This window comes from Sturnira hondurensis, unplaced genomic scaffold (genome assembly GCF_014824575.4).
Source record: "Sturnira hondurensis isolate 20B ecotype Veracruz unplaced genomic scaffold, ASM1482457v3 Scaffold0003693, whole genome shotgun sequence".
Classification (NCBI taxonomy): Eukaryota; Metazoa; Chordata; class Mammalia; order Chiroptera; family Phyllostomidae; genus Sturnira; species Sturnira hondurensis.
Genome location: NW_028076324.1, coordinates 5,103,931 through 5,121,731, shown reverse-complemented (window position 1 = coordinate 5,121,731; position 17,801 = coordinate 5,103,931). Strand labels below are relative to the sequence as shown.

At 51.8% G+C, this 17,801-nt stretch overlaps 1 protein-coding gene and 1 long non-coding RNA gene across 10 annotated transcripts in view; both read left to right on the top strand.

Moving 5' to 3' along the window:
• HMBOX1 (homeobox containing 1) overlaps window positions 1–7,614 on the top strand; it is a 166,148-nt gene extending 158,534 nt beyond the window's left edge. Inside the window, exons 8-12 of one of the 9 annotated variants that reach the window (XM_037042199.1) lie at window positions 622–704; window positions 2,203–2,298; window positions 3,200–3,288; window positions 3,524–3,595; window positions 5,241–7,614. In XM_037042199.1, the coding sequence (XP_036898094.1) occupies window positions 622–704; window positions 2,203–2,298; window positions 3,200–3,288; window positions 3,524–3,595; window positions 5,241–5,378 (478 nt within the window). In that variant the 3' untranslated portion in view covers window positions 5,379–7,614. Of the gene's footprint in view, window positions 1–621; window positions 705–2,202; window positions 2,299–3,193; window positions 3,289–3,523; window positions 3,629–5,240 lie in introns of all 9 variants that reach the window. The other 8 variants (XM_037042198.1, XM_037042197.1, XM_037042205.1 and 5 more) reach the window with 8 other exon arrangements.
• An 877-nt stretch (window positions 7,615–8,491) lies between these two features.
• LOC118984338 (uncharacterized) lies at window positions 8,492–17,052 on the top strand. Its single transcript, XR_005065917.1, has 2 exons — window positions 8,492–9,114; window positions 9,150–17,052. It is a non-coding gene; the product is annotated as an uncharacterized LOC118984338 (long non-coding RNA).
• Window positions 17,053–17,801: the final 749 nt, after the last annotated feature.

Genomic DNA, 17,801 nt, shown 5'->3' with positions numbered 1-17,801 from the left:
ACAGAGCTCTAATCCTTTTTGCCCTAGTCACTGTTAAATAGCTGTGTATATATAGATGTCCTGTAATTTGTCCTGCCATTCTCCCATTGACAGAAAATTGGGTAATTTCCAGTTTTTGCTACTACACCGGTATGACACCCAAAGTCCTGCTGTCACCAGTTCTGTTGTCGATAACAGAACTCTTCGACGTCGGCCAGCCATGAGTATCGCAAGTAACTTATATCAAGGACATTTTTTAATGAAGCACAGCAGCGACTAGGCCTATGCTGTCCAGTATAGTAGCCACTCGTCACATGTAGCTATTTAAATTTAAATTTGCTAAAATTAAATCAAATTACAAACTCACTTTCCTAGTCACAACAGCCTCACTTCAAGTGTTCAGCAGCCACGTGTCGGCAGAGGCTGCCACATCAGACACGACAGAACAGACCACGCCCAGCCTCTCCCAAAACCCCCCGGACAGCCTGCACCAGCGGGTGGTGCAGCCTAAAGAAGGAGATCTGCTCCAGTGGGCTAGTGTGTGCAGCCTAAAGAAGGAGATCTGCTCCAGTGGGCTAGTGTTGAAACGAGAGCACATTTTAAAAAGTACAAACTCTGTGTTTTAATTGGTTGCCTCTGTAGTTACTTCAATGAGAATCAATACCCAGATGAAGCAAAGAGAGAAGAAATTGCGAATGCTTGCAATGCAGTCATACAGAAGCCAGGTAAGATGGCCAACACCCCTGCGCTCTGTGGGCAGCTCTGGGCTTCAGGCATCTCGCAGGAACCGTCTCTTACCCGCAGGTACTCTCGGTTTTATCTGTGCCGGCCTCTGGGGAGAGTCACTGCCCTGTCCTGTTCCAGCGTCACCTCCCAGGGGTGTGCGGGTGGTCACCAAACCAGGGAATGTCCCTGACTCAGATATGAGACTTTGACATTTTTTTAAAGACTGGATTCTACCCCCCCCCCAATATAACATCAATATATCAATTCCAAAATAATTTTAAATACTTAAGCAGGGTTTGTTAATTAAAAGATCGAGGTAGACTTTTTAAAACAATTGTAAGTTGTATAATTCTGTCTTCCTGTTTGAAGAAAGAATTCTTTTCAGAGCTGGCATCTCCCTCCCACACTGGGACAGGTTCTGCTTAGGGAGGAAGAACCCGGAGTGATGCCGGTCTGGGGGCCTGCTGTTCTCACAGAAGTCAGCAGAGCCACTTAAACACGCGTGTCTTTTCTTCCATGTACTTGGGTATTCCACATTTTACAGTTTTTTGTACCAGAAACCATTTTCAGTTAAAGTGACCCAATTGATCTTTATTTGGCTGGTTAATTTGACTGGCTTACAGGCTATCAAGGAAAGTATAAATGCTTTATAATGATGAAATAGTAATCTGCTTTCCCGTAGTCAGGAGCCAGACTGCTGCCAACCCAGAGCCCGCACACTGAGCCCCCACAGACTGAAACCCTCGTCTCACACAAGCGCAAGTCCTGCACTAAAGCTGTGGGAGCTCAGACTTCCTAGAAAACATGCCGCCGCCCCTGCTTCTGGTTTCTCCGCCCACTGTGGGGTGAAAGCTGAAACAGAGGAGGGTGGGATGAGGGGCGGGGTTGGGCAGGCAGGTCTCTGTTGGCAAGCACTGTGCCGTGTGCAAGAAGTCGCTTGTGACAGCAAAGAAGATGATAAATCTAAAATGTCTGCTTGTGCTGTGTTTAGCATAGTTACAATAATGGATGGTTAGAGTAACTGTGAGCCTCCAAGAAAACATGAGGGATAGCCTCCGTTTCAGGACATTAGGAAACTAAGTTAGTACAAGGTCTTAAAGGTGTAAGTAAACTTCAGCTATCTGTAAACTTGCTAAAGAGGAATAACATATTCATCTAGAATGGTGCTAATTAGACGAAGCCTCTGAGCTGTCATGCAGACTTCAAACCCAGCAGATTGACTTTATGGAATCCTTTAGGTTGTATTTAATATTGGAATTACTTAAATCGTGTAGCTTTCTGAATTCAAGGATTTTATGCTACTAGTTGTTATTTGTGTATTTATTGCGTAACTTCAGTGTAAACATTGTACTAATGTTTACATGCAAAAATAAACAGAAAGCCCCTATATCTGTTATTCCAGCAATAAATGCAATCAAAAAAATTTTTTAAAAAGTATTATTTCTTAAAACTAGTCTCAGATATAGATGATCTGAATTTTATTGTGTTCATTTACAGGCAAAAAACTGTCAGATCTGGAACGAGTTACCTCCCTGAAAGTATATAACTGGTTTGCTAACAGGCGGAAGGAGATCAAGAGGAGAGCCAATATCGGTAATGTATCCGAGAGGCTGCTGTCTCTGCTCACGCAGCTGCCGACACGCTCTTTATTGTAAGAGTGACTTCAGTGTACAACTGCGGGTCTCAGTTATTCTAAATTCTAAGCCTAATAAGAGTTGCCCTCATATTTTTCTTTATTGTATTTTTAATAACCCAAAGATAGTCTTATTTAAGCTGTGTTATAAAATAATGGCATTTTTATTTTTGAAACTCACTGTTTTTAGTGTTCTAGAATCTAGAGTTAGGCATGGTCTGAGCAGTGACCCTGTGGTGTGTATTAAAGACACTTGCAAGAGAGGTTATGTGATACCCTAAGCTTCTTGGTTATTCCTGGGCTATGACTTAATATTTAGAAATATTTTAATATTGTTAGGATTAGAATGATTGTTAGAATTAGAATGAAAGAATCGTAGTAGAGAGGGAGCATAGCAAAAGCCAGAGATTTGTTTTAAAAAGAAGAGTGAAGGCGTTTAAGAAACGGGAATGGATGAGGTTGGAGGGGGGGATTGGTTTTGAGCGTCTAAATCTGTATTTCATGTGTAAACGTACTTCCATCTTCATCATCACAAATCTCGAACGCTTTATAGAAAGAACCCCAGGACAGGAGGTCTGTGGCACTGGCTGGTAAGTACTTACAAAGCACCTAACAGTTGACCACTCACATGTAGCGCACCCAGCAGCAGGGCCCGGACTGAATGGCAGGCGTGTTCCTCCCTGACGTGCGTGCGGCTGGTTTCCTTCCCTCTGCAGTGCGAAGGAAACAAAACTTAGGGAAATCTAGGTTCTTGTTGAGTGACATCCTAATTCCTCAACACAGAAATTAATCCAGCACGTGGGCCATTGTGATGAAATAACAGATAATTTAGGGATCCATTTGCTTTTTTCGAAGAAGCAGCAATCCTGGAGAGTCATGGGATAGATGTGCAGAGTCCAGGAGGCCACTCGAACAGTGATGACGTCGACGGGAACGACTACTCAGAGCAGGTGAGCAGCCAGGCGGAGTTCTCGGCTACGGGCGGGTGGGACCGCGTGGCAGCTCAGTTCCGAGGGTGCACTGGTGGGGGGTGGGGGAGAGGAGACGTTCTGACGTCCCTCCACTGTTCTCGTGTGTCTACTTCAAGTTTCATGTGATTAGGAAGGAATGTGGTGAGATTCGGTTGTCCTGTTGAATTTGTGAGCAGTCGTTATTCACCCACACGGATTTATTGTCATACAACAGGAGACTTGGCAAGTACGCAATGGGGAGGAGGAGGAGGGAAGAAGTTCAGAGGGAGGCAGAGAAGCAGAGAAGGTAGAAGAAGAGAGGAGGATCTGATCCAAACAAGCAAGTTACACCATTCACCACACACACACTCAATGTTTGAGAAATACGAGGGCGCTGGGTAGCTGCACCCCACGCCTCAACGTGCACCAGCACCGCACACAGTGGAAGGCCCCCTGCCGCGGGACCCCGGTGCTGACATGAGCGGTTCTTCCAGAGTCTCTGGCACATGACACACACGTCCTCTCATATTTGCATGTCTCCTCACCTCACCCTGACATAGTCTTCGTTGTTCCGGGTGGGGGATGTATTTAATTGTAGCCACTGGGTGGAAAAATGCATTGGGGTGGGGGGATGTTCCCCCCCACCCCCACATATCTTAGGCAGATTTCATTAAATTTTTTGTAGGATTTAAAATTAATACCCATTTGGAATATGGTCTCTTCTCCTGGACCCCAGAAAGGAAACTTCCCTATGGTGATACCCCATTCCTTGCTCCTTAGCCAGCTCTGAAATGCAGTCCAGTCTCCTTTCCCTCCTGCCACCCGCTTCCCAGTGTGAGCACAGGAGGGCCCCCGGTCCCGGTCCCTGCAGACTAGAAGGAAACCGTGCGCCCACAGGCTGCCTTTTTCTCTTTCGGGCTCCAGATCATAGCTCCACATTTCACTCGAGACAGTGTTCTGGACATCTTTCTAATTGGAAACATTCCTGTTATTTTCAATCTACCGACGTAAAGGGGTCATTTCCATTTTTTCCCCAGATGCCCCAAAGGCAGTACTTCCCACATTCTCTCTCTCTCACTCTCTCTCTCACTCTCTCTCTCACTCTCTCTCTCACTCTCTCTCTCTCACACACACACACACACACACACACTCTCTCTCTCTCTCTCTTACACTCTTACCCTCTCCAATGCTTTCTGATGCGGAGTCCCCTGAGGATGAGACAGGTGAGAAAGTTACCCCTCGTGTGTAACACTGTCTTCAGGGCCCGAGGAACATCCTGCAAGGCCACCTTCCTTCACAGCTTTGTTGTTTTGCACCTCAGCTGTGTGCGGAAGGAGAGCCCCACCCCCTCTGGAGGAGACAGCCGCTGCCTGCCTCACAGGGCCGCCTCACTGCCCAGGGCGCACCCAGTTTCCCTACAGCTGTTTCGGCAGTCACACTGTTATCCTGCTGTAATTGAGAGGTTTTTTGGTTTTAAACAACAGTGCTTTTTTATCCCTACGATATTGGTGTCCGCCTAGCATTTGGTCTAGCTGTCTCAGTTCGGTGGAGACACCGTGAAGTTTAATTACCTATTTGTAAGAGAGCACCAGTACAGAACTGAATAGCCCTCAAGTGTGGCCTTCGTGGACTTGCGCTCTATTTTTTGCAAAACTAGAATGAGCTAGGTGGGATTATCATCACCAGCAATCTTTCTGAAAGAAAGAATAAAATTCTCAGCAAGAAAAAACATCTTGGTGCTGCTTATTTGTTGAATCATGAGACTGTCAACCAGAAGCATCTGGACGTACATCCACCCAGTGTCTACTTAAATACATCTCACCCCCACTCTGTCACGAGCTCCTCCCCCCGCCCCCCGAGACGTTCTGCCTCCCCTCACCCCAGCATGCCTTTCTGTGAGCCCGAGAATGGCGCTGGTCACTAACATTTGTTCCTTGTCTCTGCACATCTAGGATGACAACACTAGCCATAGTGACCACCAGGACCCCATCTCGTTAGCTGTGGAGATGGCCGCCGTCAACCACACTATCCTGGCCTTGGCCCGACAAGGAGCCAACGAAATCAAGACAGAGGCCCTGGATGATGACTGATCAGGGAGGGGTGGACACGAGGCATTAACTTAGTTTAGACGTAGCACCTTAGCAGACTTTCCTCGGTCCTTAACATGTGTTCTTACAGTATAACTTGCAGTTTCTTGTATGTCAGTTAGCCCTTAGGGTCTTCTTGTTCTGTGAAGATGGCATGGTGCCCTCAGCCTTCGCATATACTCTCTCAGTATTAACTCCCAGTAAGTAATAAGCAACCGACCAACCAGACTTCCTCTCCCGGCCCCCGAGGCTAGAAAATCTTGCTGCTCTGTCTTAGCATTCCAAGAAAGTGCTTCCAGGTATTTAGATAGCCCTCAGTTCTCAAATATCAGGCTGTGTGTGAAACCTTGGGTACCTTCAGATTCCTGTAACACTAGTCTGTACCCCTTTCCTTCCTCAAGACTGACAGGGCGCAAGCTGAAGGGGTGTGGCCCAGGACTGACCCCGTTTGGGCAGTGTCCGCAGAGTAGAAGGGACACTAGCGCCCCACCTCCAAGTGGGAGTAACCGGTTTGCAGCTGCAATAAGCCGTGCCTCATCATAGTCACCTGTGGCCAGATGACACTTCTTTGGGTGCTGTGCTGAGAGTGTCCGTGGAAACGCTGGGTCTCAGATTTTGGTTGAAGTTAACATGCCTGACACAGACATCCATTCCTCTCACAAGCTGTGCGGCTTAGTAGATAAAATACTGCCTTCTGCCTTTGGGACCACAATTAAAACAAACAGCAAAAGACACAACTAGAAGTTACTTAAAAACACACCCCGGCCTGAGAGGCAGTAGAGGAAAGCCGGGCCTCATGGGTGAAGGCAGCGAGTCCAGCCCGCAGGGCCACTGCCTGCCCTGGAGAGTGCCGCAGCGCCTCCCGCAAGCTGCTTTGCCTCCTGTCCGTGCCCCCTGCCCCTGCCGCCAACAAAAGTCTTTCAAGGATGGAGCTAAGGTCAAAAATGAGTGAACAAACTTTCAGTCTTTGTACCCATTAACTGAAGGCCCCTCAGTAGCAAAGGTTGGTGGAGGACTTTATAGTGGGATTTTGCTGACTGACTATCGCAAATGCAAATACTTCCTCAATAGGAGCAGAAAAAATGGGCATTTGCCACGTACATGGTGGGTCTGTGAGATACGACGGGATGTGGCTGCTCTGGTGTTCGTTTTACTCTGTCCTTGTAGAGGTGGGAAGAGCTATATTGCTACAGGCAATTTATTTAATAATTGGAAGCCATATTGATAATGGATGTGGTAATATTTGTAAAGTTTAATCTACTTTAAGCAGCAGTAACTAATGTAATTTTTTTCCTTGATCACATATGTAGCACTTTTGTTACTTTTTTAGAGATATTTATATTTGATAAATCTTTTTTTCATTTTGAGAACTCAAAATACCAAACAGTGAACTTGCGTTATAAAGTCACCCTGTGATCACCTTGTCATCCAGCAGCAAAATGATGAACTGTTCATGCATCAAAGAAAATTACATCTGCCGGCCTTGTATGAAAATGATCTCTCGGCATCTCGATTAAATGGCACTGTCGCTGTGGGTAAGGGAAGCAGCCCCTGTGTCAGCCTAGGGTGTGTCCGAAACAGCAGGGCTGCCGCCTGGTTTCCGCCTCTCTGTGCTCGGGGAGCCTCGTTGAGAGGGGCTCCAAGGCTGGCTCTTATGCAGCTTCCGTCTTCTCCTGTGTCTCCTGAAGGTTTCTAAGATGGAAGGAAGGTGCCATTTCCCGGCCTCCTCCCCTTGAAATGTATTCAACTTAAAACCTTTGAGAGAGGGTGAGACTTGCTGACCTTCCTCACTTTTCTTTCTTTCTTGGTAGTGAGATAAAGTTTTCCGCCAGTTTTTGGCCGGCTGGACTCCACCGTGGGCACCAGCCGCTGAGACCAGCTCCGTTGCTGCCCCTCCTGCTGCCCAGCGCGTGGGGGCCTTTGGGCGGGCGTGGGGATGCCACTGCGGGTGTGTCTGTGCCTCAGAAGAGCCGTCTGCAGGGCCTGGCCTGCCCTTGTCCGTGACTCCAGAGGGAAAGTGTATATACTTTTGCAGCTCCCAGGAACTGAAGTAGAATGAAGTAGCCTTTTCTGTTTTACTGAATTACTTGAACCAACAAATTCAAGAGTAGCATTTGTTATTCTCAGGAATGGCCTCCCAGTCATTTTCTTTCCTGGTGTGTCTGACTTATTTCCACTAGGAGATTGTGTTCTCTCTTTCCTTTTACACTACTTAGAAGAAATATAACATTGTATCTTTCCATTTTGGTGGAATTTTGTGGGCTCATTCTAGGCTGAATCAGAAAGAAAAGAGAGAGAAAAATACACTGTCTAACAAGCCACATCCGTGATTTATTATTGTAAGGAGATTATTATAATTGATAGCTTCTTTATGATGGGATTGCTAGTATCATGTGTTCTTGCTGGTCTTTTTAGAAGAAACAGACTCAAACTGTTAAGACAGCTGCAGTTTCTAAAGAACTACAGTGATTACTAGAGAAGAGCTAAAAGGTTTCATTGTTTTAAGACCTTTAGGGAAGGGAGAAACCCCCCGGGGAACAAAGGGGCGTGAGGGGGCCGCGGCAGGCAGCCCCAGCCCCTGGCTGTCTGCTGGAGAGTGAAAGCGGGTCCTCCCGGGAGAGCGTCCTGCTGAGTCTGAGCGAGGGGGAGGGGTCCCTCCGGGGATTCTGGGATTAAGCTGGCTCCTTAGACCCACTGCCTTCTGCACAGCTTCGGCTTCTTCCCCAAGAGCAGACATTCAGTTTTCTGGGGCCTGTATTTAAAACGACCATTGTTTTTTGGTTTCCAGGTTCAATCCCAGTATCTTGTCCAGGTTACCTTAGTTGTTACAATGGCATATGGAGTTGGCGCTAATTTGAAATATCACTGGATGGTGATGTTTTTCTTAAGCTTTTCTAGCTTTGAGAGATACTAAAATAGAAACCCCAGCCTGCCCTCTTACTGAAGGGAAAATAGCCAGGCTCCCAAAAAGCCCCACGCTGTGCTCTTTGGTCGTTCTGCCTCTCTCCTGCCTCTCTTCACCAGGTGCTTTTCCTCCTGGGTGAGGAAGACCACGGGGGGGGGGGGGGGCTCGCCAGCGGTCCCTGTAATTTGTCCGCTACGCTTTTTAGGACTTCATTAAATTACTGTGGTCACATGGGTACACTTCCTTCCTACCCTTCTTGAAGCACAGCCTTACAAAGGGGCCTCTTAAAGATGGACCACCCTGATGAAATGTCTGCCTCTCTGTCTCTCTGACACTGAAGGCCAGGAAGAGAGCAACTCGGTGCAGTCCGACCGAGGCCTTCTGGTGCCTGGGAGCACCAGGCAGACACTCTGGTTTGTTTCCGCCAAGTTCACCGAGTCAGGGTACCCCGCAGTCCCGTGGGTGGTAGTTCAGTGTGGTTGCCTTCCACCTGCCTGCCCACTGCTCAGTTCCCACACTGTCACCTCTGGGAGACAGCCCCTGCCCCCACACTTCCAAATTCCTTCACAGAAACAGGTCACCTCTACTGTGAAGATATCCCTTAAGGATACTTGTTACTTTCACTCAGTAGAGGTGACCACCTACAATGGTGTGACCCAGGAAGGAAAAACTCGTAAATACTGAAGTGTGCAGACGCATCGCTCCAGCTCCCGGGTCAGTGATGGCTGGCAGCCCAGAGAGCAGCCGAAGCTCTACTGGGCCCAGATACCCAAATAATTTTTACCTCGAAGAGGCTACTCGAGCTCTCAGATACAGCTGTTCCATTTCTCCCTGGTCAGCCTCTGTTCTTGTAACCTTCCCTCTTGGAGTTCAACCGTCAGGCCCAAGTGCAGACTGACTCTCGTCCCGTCGGGAACCTGCAGTCACCCTCTCCCTCCATGACCAGCGCCTCCCACTCCCTCGGGGGGGGCCCCCCAAGGCCTCCCCTTGAGCTGCCTCCTCTGCTGGAGTTGTTCCTGCTCACTCTCCTCGCACAAACACTCCTTCCTGTCTCACAGCCCGTTTCCTTGACCAGCTGCTACATACTCCACTGACCAGCTACATTATTTCTGCCCCTAACAGTGGAAATAACCCCTTTTTCATAAATGACCTCCCACCCTTTTTCTAAAAATGTGAACTTCAATTCCTTTCTCTCTGGTCTTAAGGGTCTCGTCAGAAGCGGTCTTCCCCCTTCGCCCACAGCTCTGCCTTTTCCTTGCCATCGTGCCGTCTCGGTTGTGAGAACCGCCAGAGAATTTCCCCTCGTGACTCTGCAGGTTCCCAGGCAGTAATTGTCCTTGGTGGTGGTGACCTCGTTCTCAGCGGCACTCCCCGTTGACTGGTTCTGTTCTCCACAGCGTGGGGTTTCTGTGTTCCTCTGAGTGTGGTTTAAACCTGACATCGGAGTGGTGGTGGATTTTGCCACTTTGTGGTTGTGAGTGTTGGTGAAGTCTCACTACTGCGTCCATTGGGGCTGCACGAGGCCAGCCAGGTCCGTTTGTAGCTGTACTGAGCCGGAGTGTCTGTCAGGGTTTCCCAAGGGAAGGCTGGGCCCACGGGCCAGCTCCAGCTGGAGGTGACTGTGGGGTGTCAGGTGGGAGTGAGGCAGGGAATTCACCATGTAATACATTCCTTCTGTGTGCTCTCTGAGAAGCAAGGACGCTTACTCGGGATCTGGGGAGGAGTCGTCAGCCATGCGCATTTGGCAAACCGAGCTGCATGCCCTGAAGCCCTTCTGCTGTTTCCCGAGTTCCGTGCGTCTAATGCTCATCAGCTGGCAGTGCCCACATTAGCCACCCGAAAGGTGTTCTGGGAGGCACCTGTGAATGGCCAGGACATCCTAGAGGGTGTGATGTCCAAGCAGAGGCCCTTTCGTCTGCACCGCAGTCTCGTTGAAAGAGGACCACCACGCACAAGGAGAGACGTCATACCCCTCTCGGAGAGCTACCGTGCTGAGGAGGCGGGGGAAGGCTCCCGTGCACCGGGCCTCTGCGCCTGTTCGCCCTCTCGCAGACAGGTCCGGTGGGAAAGGCTGCTCTTAGTTCCCCTGCTTGGCAGCTGAAAGTGACAGGCCACTGCTCTTGCCATCCTGGAGGCCAAGGGCTGGTTCGGACGATCTCTGAGGGGCAACTTTGTTCATGTCTAGGCACATTCAAAAGCTAGGAGTTTATAAATTGAGAAGTTTCCCTGTCAGCATGGTTGTTCTTCCTCAATAGGAGTGAGAAATAGCAACACAAAGAAAGCAGATGATCTGAGAGGCCCAGCTCCTATGACATCGGTTTTCTTTTGGTCCTCGACAGGGGAAGGAACAGAGAGGAGCGAGGGAAAATGTCGCTGCCCCCAAGGATCTCACATCCCCTTCCTGTAGCCACCCAGGGAGTGTGAGGGGCCGCAGACACGCGGGGCTGCAAAGGTGCAGGTTCCCGGGCTCCTTTTCACTGTTCTTCCTGCGACACGGGGCCAGGCAGTGAGCAGACTAACCTAGTAGCTACCATTCGAGCAAAAGCCGGCACGCTCCCACCCTGACAGTGTCCCACCAGGGACTCACCCCCTCACCACGCTGGCCAGCCCCTAGGGACACAGGGAGGGGCTCTGCCGCTGGGCGCTTTGCCTGCCCCTCCCGACGTCTGTTTTATTTGGGAGGTTTTCACATCTGTTGCCCCTCTGGTCCACCTGAGTGTGTGTGTTGTTACTAGGCTGCCCCTTCTGACCAGAGCAGGGCGTGTGCGCAGCACTCACGTCACTCACCTGGGGATGCCGGCTGCATTTCGCTTTTTCTCTCTAAAAAAGTGGCCCTATACAGCCCCAGTTAACACTCACACTCGCATTGGTGTGCTGTGCTGGAGTGCAGGTCTGCCTGAGCCCTTTCGAGTCGTAACCATGGTGATTGAGGGGGTGGCACAGAGTGAGTATATAGAAATACGACGACAATTGTTCTGAATGAGTGTATTCCTGACACGTAATTAGTGAGCCGTAGATTGGCGTGGCCATAATTAAAGGGGTTTCTGTCCTTTATGTGACTGAAAACGGCAGCTCTCCCGTCCGCTGCTCCTTTTAGCACAAATGCTTCCCAGAACCTTTGGAGCACCAGCTCAGCAGATGACAGTGACGTGGCGTTTGTGTCCCCTCCCGAACGGGAGAGACAGGGTTGCAGTGAGCTCAGCTTCAGAATGGGCGCCTTCCGTCGCAGCTTCCCACCTGACCGCTGAAGTGTCGGAACCTGTCCCGCATCCCCTCTCAGCCTGCTCCGCCTGCAGCAGAGGCGCCAGTGAGCGGCCATGGTGCCCCGCTTGCTAGCCAGCTGGTGTGTTGTGTTGGTCTGACTTAAGGCCATTTACTGCTTCACAGGCACCTAGAGTGTAACATTTTCCCGTGGTTACATCTCCATTGCCATTACCACCAGAAAGTACTTATCAACGGTGTTCACTCACGGCTTAAATAGGGATTTCCTCGTTGGACCGTGTGACACACACAGACCAACACATGGGCCTTCGACAACCAGGAGGTATGAGTGGAACCCTGATGTTTGCAATGTCTGAAAGTTACCGGAGCAAGAGGACGTGTGTGTGTTCCACCCAGGTGTCCCCACACTGCGGCGCTGAGGGGTGGCCCACCCAGCCCATCCAGACCCTCACTCCCCCACCGCCTCCCTTCCTCTTCCATCCACTCAGCTCCCTTCAGCATCGTGTGGTCTCGGCCCCCGAAGAGGCCTCACGCTGGGCGGGAGCCACTGCGTTGTCACCTCGCCCTTCTCTGGGACACGCTGCATTGGCTCTTCATCACTCGCAGACGTCTTTATGCCAGGGTGAGGTCGAGAGAGAGCCTGCCCAGACCCTGGGACACAGCATGGGGCCTGTGGGCCCTGGCCAGCTGCCTCCTTCCCCAGAGAGCCCTTTGTCCAGGAATGGTTAGGGACAACCGAAGAAAATTCAGCTCTTGCTTTTTGTTAGTATTTTGCTGTTCATTCTTATACAGATCTTTGCCGTTCTGCACATACCAGAAGGAACCTAACCCAGATGCTAGCTAAGCTTCAGTTTCATGAAAATGCTGTAGTTGGTTGCTACCCCCACTGCAAAACACAGAATTGGGGAAAAGTTTTGCTTTGGGTTTTGTTTGTTCCCCTTGAAATCCTATAGTTGAGCTAGATCAGGAAAAATAAGGCCATGAAAGGTTTTACTCATTGCTTCTCTTCCTGTAATATCTAAAGGTGACTGCCAGCCCCTCACCCCACACGCAGTACATGGGGGGTCACAGAAACTTTTCAGGGGGCTCCTGGCTGTGAGCATAGGAAAGGTGATGGATTTATGACCCCGAAGAGCATCCCGTCCTTATTTCCCCAGCTGGTAAAAGATAATGCGCTCTTACAATTGAAAACCTGTCTTGTGGTTGGTGGTTCTGAGAACTGACTAGATGAGGACAACTCTGAGCTGAGACATGCATTCAGACAGGCAGCAGAACTTTCCAGTTACCTGCTTGTGTCCAAAGAAGATGGGGACATCGCTGCAGCGGAAACCTGACTCGGTCGCCTGCCCGCTGGAGGGAGCGGAGTTGCAGACATGCTGCCCGAGGGCTGGGCTCCTCCGGGGGGACTGGAGCTGGCAAGGTGCGTCCCTTCCCGAGTCCACCGCCGACTCGGAGACCCTGCCCCTGGGCTCCCGTACCACCGGCAGCCCCCACCGAAAAGGACAAACGGAAGGAAGCCAACCCACCAAAGTCAGTGAAAATATACGTGGTGCTTATCTATGAAATGCTATTTTTTGGAAGAAAAGACCATAAGTGAGTTGTTCTGAAGAGAAGCTGGAGGAGAGGTGTCGTTCTAGACCCCGCAGTACAGGAGGCAGGCAGGCACTCGGCCGTCCCCGGGCACCTGGTGCTGTGCCGGATGTGCGTCGCCTCGCTGATCTGTGAAGACTCAGACCCTGCCCTGAGCTGTGCCGCTGTCACGGAGGCAGGTGAGACCTCCAGCTGCTCCCTTTCATCTTAGGGGTCCGGGAAGCGATGAGTGGGCAGCACTGCCTGCCCGGCACTGCTCTGAGCGAAACCCTGTGTGTAACCTGTGTCATGCTCTCTGGGGACCGCACCGGAGGGTCCCCACCAGCGCACCGCTGCCACCTGTCTGTGCATTAATGCCCTCTCACAGCAGACCTTGACACCGTGGGGATCTAGGCACCGCAGAGCAACCCACCCCCAACCCCGGCCTCTTGGGGACAGTGACAGGTTTCAAGTCACAGCCCCCGTCTCTGGGAGGCATCTGCAGGTCTGGCCTTGCCTTTTCCGAGGAAGGCACGTGCAGCTGTTCTGTAGTCTGATTTCGGAAGGGGACTGGAATTGACCAGCTCGCTTGGGTGTAGCTCCCATTAGCTGAGGCAGAGAAGATTACGCCCTTTTTCATGTCCTGTTTTCTCTATTCAGCTCTTCTAGCAGTTTCTTTGTGCCTGTTACTTGTGGGCATCCTGCTTGTCTAAGGTGTTCTGCTAAATGTTCCATCTCGTGCTGCTGACCCTTCCATCACAGTCCACGGGGGCAGTGGGCTTGGCCAGAGCTTTGGAGAGCTTGGGATCCAATGCTATGTGGGTCAGTGTCGGCCCTGGGCTCTCCGTGGCTCCGCAGGAGCCTAAGGGGTCAGCAAGCAGCAGGGCGTGCAGACTTGCCCGGACTTCGGCTCAGCACGAAAGCTTTGAAATAGCCACCTCCAGCAAAGGGCCAGGCTGCCTCAGGACTCTTGTGGCTGTTTCCAGGGACAGGGGCCCCAAGCTGACCTGAGGACTCACTAACTACAACTCCATGTTTCTCCCCACCGTCCCCAAGTCATTACCTCTTAGAAATAAGTGGTTCTCCAGGGGGTCTGTCTCCCTCTTCTGATCTGCTCTACCCTAGGTGTTTGGCAAGTGCAAGAGAGTGGAAATTACCTCGGGAGCATGTTCGGGTGGCCCTGCCAAGGGCCACCAGGTGAGCTTCCTGGGACCGACGGGCTCCTTGTTTCATAAGCTAACTAACGAGGTTTTGACTGTCTACCCCCCACCAGAAAGAGCCACCCTGTTCACATGAGGGGAGGGAGGTAGTATGCCTGCCATTCAGGCATTGGTCCAGATTTGGCATTCATCTCTGGTGGTATGAGTGCCACTGCAGTTGTGGGATGGACTCCTCCCTCAGAAGGAGCACGTGGCTCTCGGCAGCCAGGACGTGGCAAGACCATCCTTGCCTCAGAGCCCATTTCGGCGCTTCCAGGCCAGGGCTCCGGCTCGTTGGCGCTCAGCGACCTCTCCCCTCTGTCTGCCCTCCTGGTACCGAGAGCCCAGCACGAACTCATGAGGGTCATCTTTCCACTCCGTCGTTCACTGGGACTCTGACTGGAGACAGAACGACATCAGTGCTGTGTTGACGTAAGCAGCAGCCACTCCAGTGGAGTCTCACTGGGCTCTGTGCCAGGCCGTGGGCGGGCTGGGCCGTGGGCGGGCTGGGCCGTGGGCGGTAGCAGACTGGACTGAGCGGGCGAGAACCCTGCTGTTGGTTGTTTGCCTTGAAAACCACGTCTCAGTCTCTGGATACGGATACCGTGGCTCCAAAACCAAAGTTACAGGGGGTGGGGGGCTGCCCTCAGGCCTCCCTCTCCACTGCTCGCTGGTCCCCCCAGAACACCCCCACCTCGGGCCTCTGCCTTCCCTGGGATCCTTCTCAGCCCAGTGAGACAGTCAGAGCCAGGTCTGTGGAGCCCGTGCTTCGCCCCCCGCTGCACATCCGGAGCGGGCTGTCCCTGCCGTAGGCCCGTTCTGCAGAACCCCAAGGGAGAGGCCTCGCTGGGCCAGCTGCTGCCTCAGGTTCGCCCAGGCTACAGGTGGGACGCTGTCCCTCCCAAGACATTGTAGTTGCCCCTCCTGGAAGAGCCCACAGCCTTCTCTGACTTCCCATGGGCTCCCCTCCCTCCCATGGCCGTGGTCACTTGGGCGTGCAGTACCTTCTGAGGATAAATTTTGTTTGTTTTTTTAAGTGCCTAAGCAAGTTACAGACCTCTGGAACCGCCCCCCCTCCCCCCCGACAGTGAGCCACGGCCACCCTGTGCAGGGTCCCCAGCGTCTTGCAGGCAGAACAGCGGCAAGGGCGAGCACGTGGCGCAGCACCACCACCCCGTCGGGCCGACCTCGTTGCCGTTGTGCTTTTTCAGGGGTGTGTGTGTTGAAGGGGTTCTGGTCTTGGTTCAGAGAAAATGTTCAGGGGCCTGAGTGGTAAAGTCCGTGACCGCTGAGTGAGGAGGGCAGGGACGCGAGGCTGCCTCCGAGCTGCCTCTGTTCGTCTGGCCACCGCCACCAAGTGCGTCCAGAGCCTCGAGGGCAGAGAGTCAAGTGGGGACAGTTAAAAACATGGTGACTCATTTGCCACCATTAGTCACTGGAGCCCCGGCTGCCCCCCTGCCCCCTCGGTGGAGGTGTGGGTTAGCTGCTGACCAGGGCTTAGAAAGGCTGTCATCGGTGGGGTGACACGGGGTCAGAAGCGTGTCTTTGAAAATGAATGTGAGCCTATTTGCTTCTTTTTTTTTTTTTGAAGTAATTCTCATCTGACCTAAATCCAGGGCCTTTACCCGCGGTGTGTGTGGGGGATTAGGGGGTAGTCGGTGACTGCCCGCTGTCCGGTCCCGCTGTCCGGTCCCAGCACCGAGCAGCGCTGAGAGGATGTGTCGGTGCGTTTGAAGGTTTTGCAAAAGTGGAACAGTCCACAGCCAGGCACTTTATTTTCATTAATAATCCAGCGTTTTTGTTCATACGATGCAGTGACCCCAACGCCGGGCATTCACATTCGACACGCCGCCACGTCTGCCAGAGTTGGGTGAAGAAAGGAGGCAGGTTGATGAAGTGGTCAGACGGGGGTCTTGCCGTGGGGGCGATGGCAGGAAGGCTTTTGGCACCAACCTGGACTCGGCAGCCTGTCACTCAGTTCTCCAGATGCTTTTTTACAGGTTCTACCAAGTGCTGGTCCGTTCCCCCGGCTGTAACTGAGAGAGCAGTGAGTGTGTGGGCGAGTGCAGCGAGCTGGGCACGGCAGCGCAATGCAGTTAGAGCAGGGCGCGAGGCCCCGGTGTCTTTCCACTTAACTGGACTTGAACTCTCCAGCGAGCGCAGAGGCTGGGGAGTAATTCCATTGCGGATGATGTGCAGCTCTGTCTTCCTGTCATTGCAGGGTGGGAGCTAGCTGGCCCAGCAAGTCAGGAGAATGGAAAGCAAGCTTGGCGGTTGCAATTTGATCAGATACCACAGGCTAGATGCCTTGGGACTGCCTGAAAGTCTTTAGCATCCACCAAATAACGCGGTGTCTGCACCTGCTGGGTGGGGGCCCCGTGGACGGGCTGGGGCAGAGCCCTCCTGCCTTGGTGGTCGTGTGTCTTAGCCTTCGTGTTTCCCTCTGGCGTCTCCAGTCTCTGTCCCCATCCTGTGCACCATGTGTCCCTGAGGGGAGTCACACCTGTGTCTGAGTCTGCTGTAAGGTGTTCAGTCTACCTCAAGGGGTCCTCATGGTCAGCTCTGTCCCACAGCAGTCCTTCCGATCGCCACACACACTGGAATGTCTGCGTGCCCCTGGCCCTGCCTTCCCAATCGTCAACCTCCTGACCCCCTCTCCCCGCAGTCACCACAGACTCCTAGTGCAAATTGGATGCTGCTTTAAATGTGAAAACAATTGTTCAAAAGCTATAAAACCTGAATGAAAGCTAAAGCTGAATTTATAAGCCTTGTTGCATATGAGCCAAAAGTGCAAAAAGCTCTATATAATGAACTAACCTGCCACTCGTATAAATATAAATATATATAAATATATTAAATCAGACTGTTCTACAAATTGTGTATTTGTATTTTTGTGTACGTACAATTTTCTGCTAAGCAGAAGGAGGATGTAGTATAGGATGCTGTGAGAAGAGATTTGGTTTAATCCTATTTCTTTGTTACTTATTTTTGTTAACATCAGATGCCTGTCTTCGTCTTACATGTGTATGACACTGTTGGGAAAGCTGCAGTATCGCTCTTCCTTCGGTCCGGAGTCCGTTAACTAACGAAATCCGGGGTTTAGAGAGTTGTTCAGGCCCCCAAACTCGGGTAAGTGGGCAGGACCTCTGGGAAGCAAAACCCCACTTCCAGAAATCAGCTTCCAAAACAAACGGCTGTCAAATGTCCCCTGTCAGACTGCCCAGGCTCGCTGGGAGGGGCACGGCAGGCCCTGCCTGGCCACGGTGCCAGCTCTGGCCGCCCAGGGCTCCCCGTCCCTCTGTGTAGCTGCTGCCTTTTCCAGATCAAGTTACCAAAATGCCTCCCCTCTGCCTGGCTAGTGGCCCTTCCTTCACCACTGGGACCTCTGGCCCAATCCCCTGGAGCGTCTCAGAACCCACCTTCCCGGTGCTAACACACAGAGGGGCAGTGGCTGCTGGGCGGCCAGGTTGGCAGACTGGCTCTGTGTGTGCGTCCCTGTCTGGGGTACTCGGCCCTTCTGCAAGGGAGGTG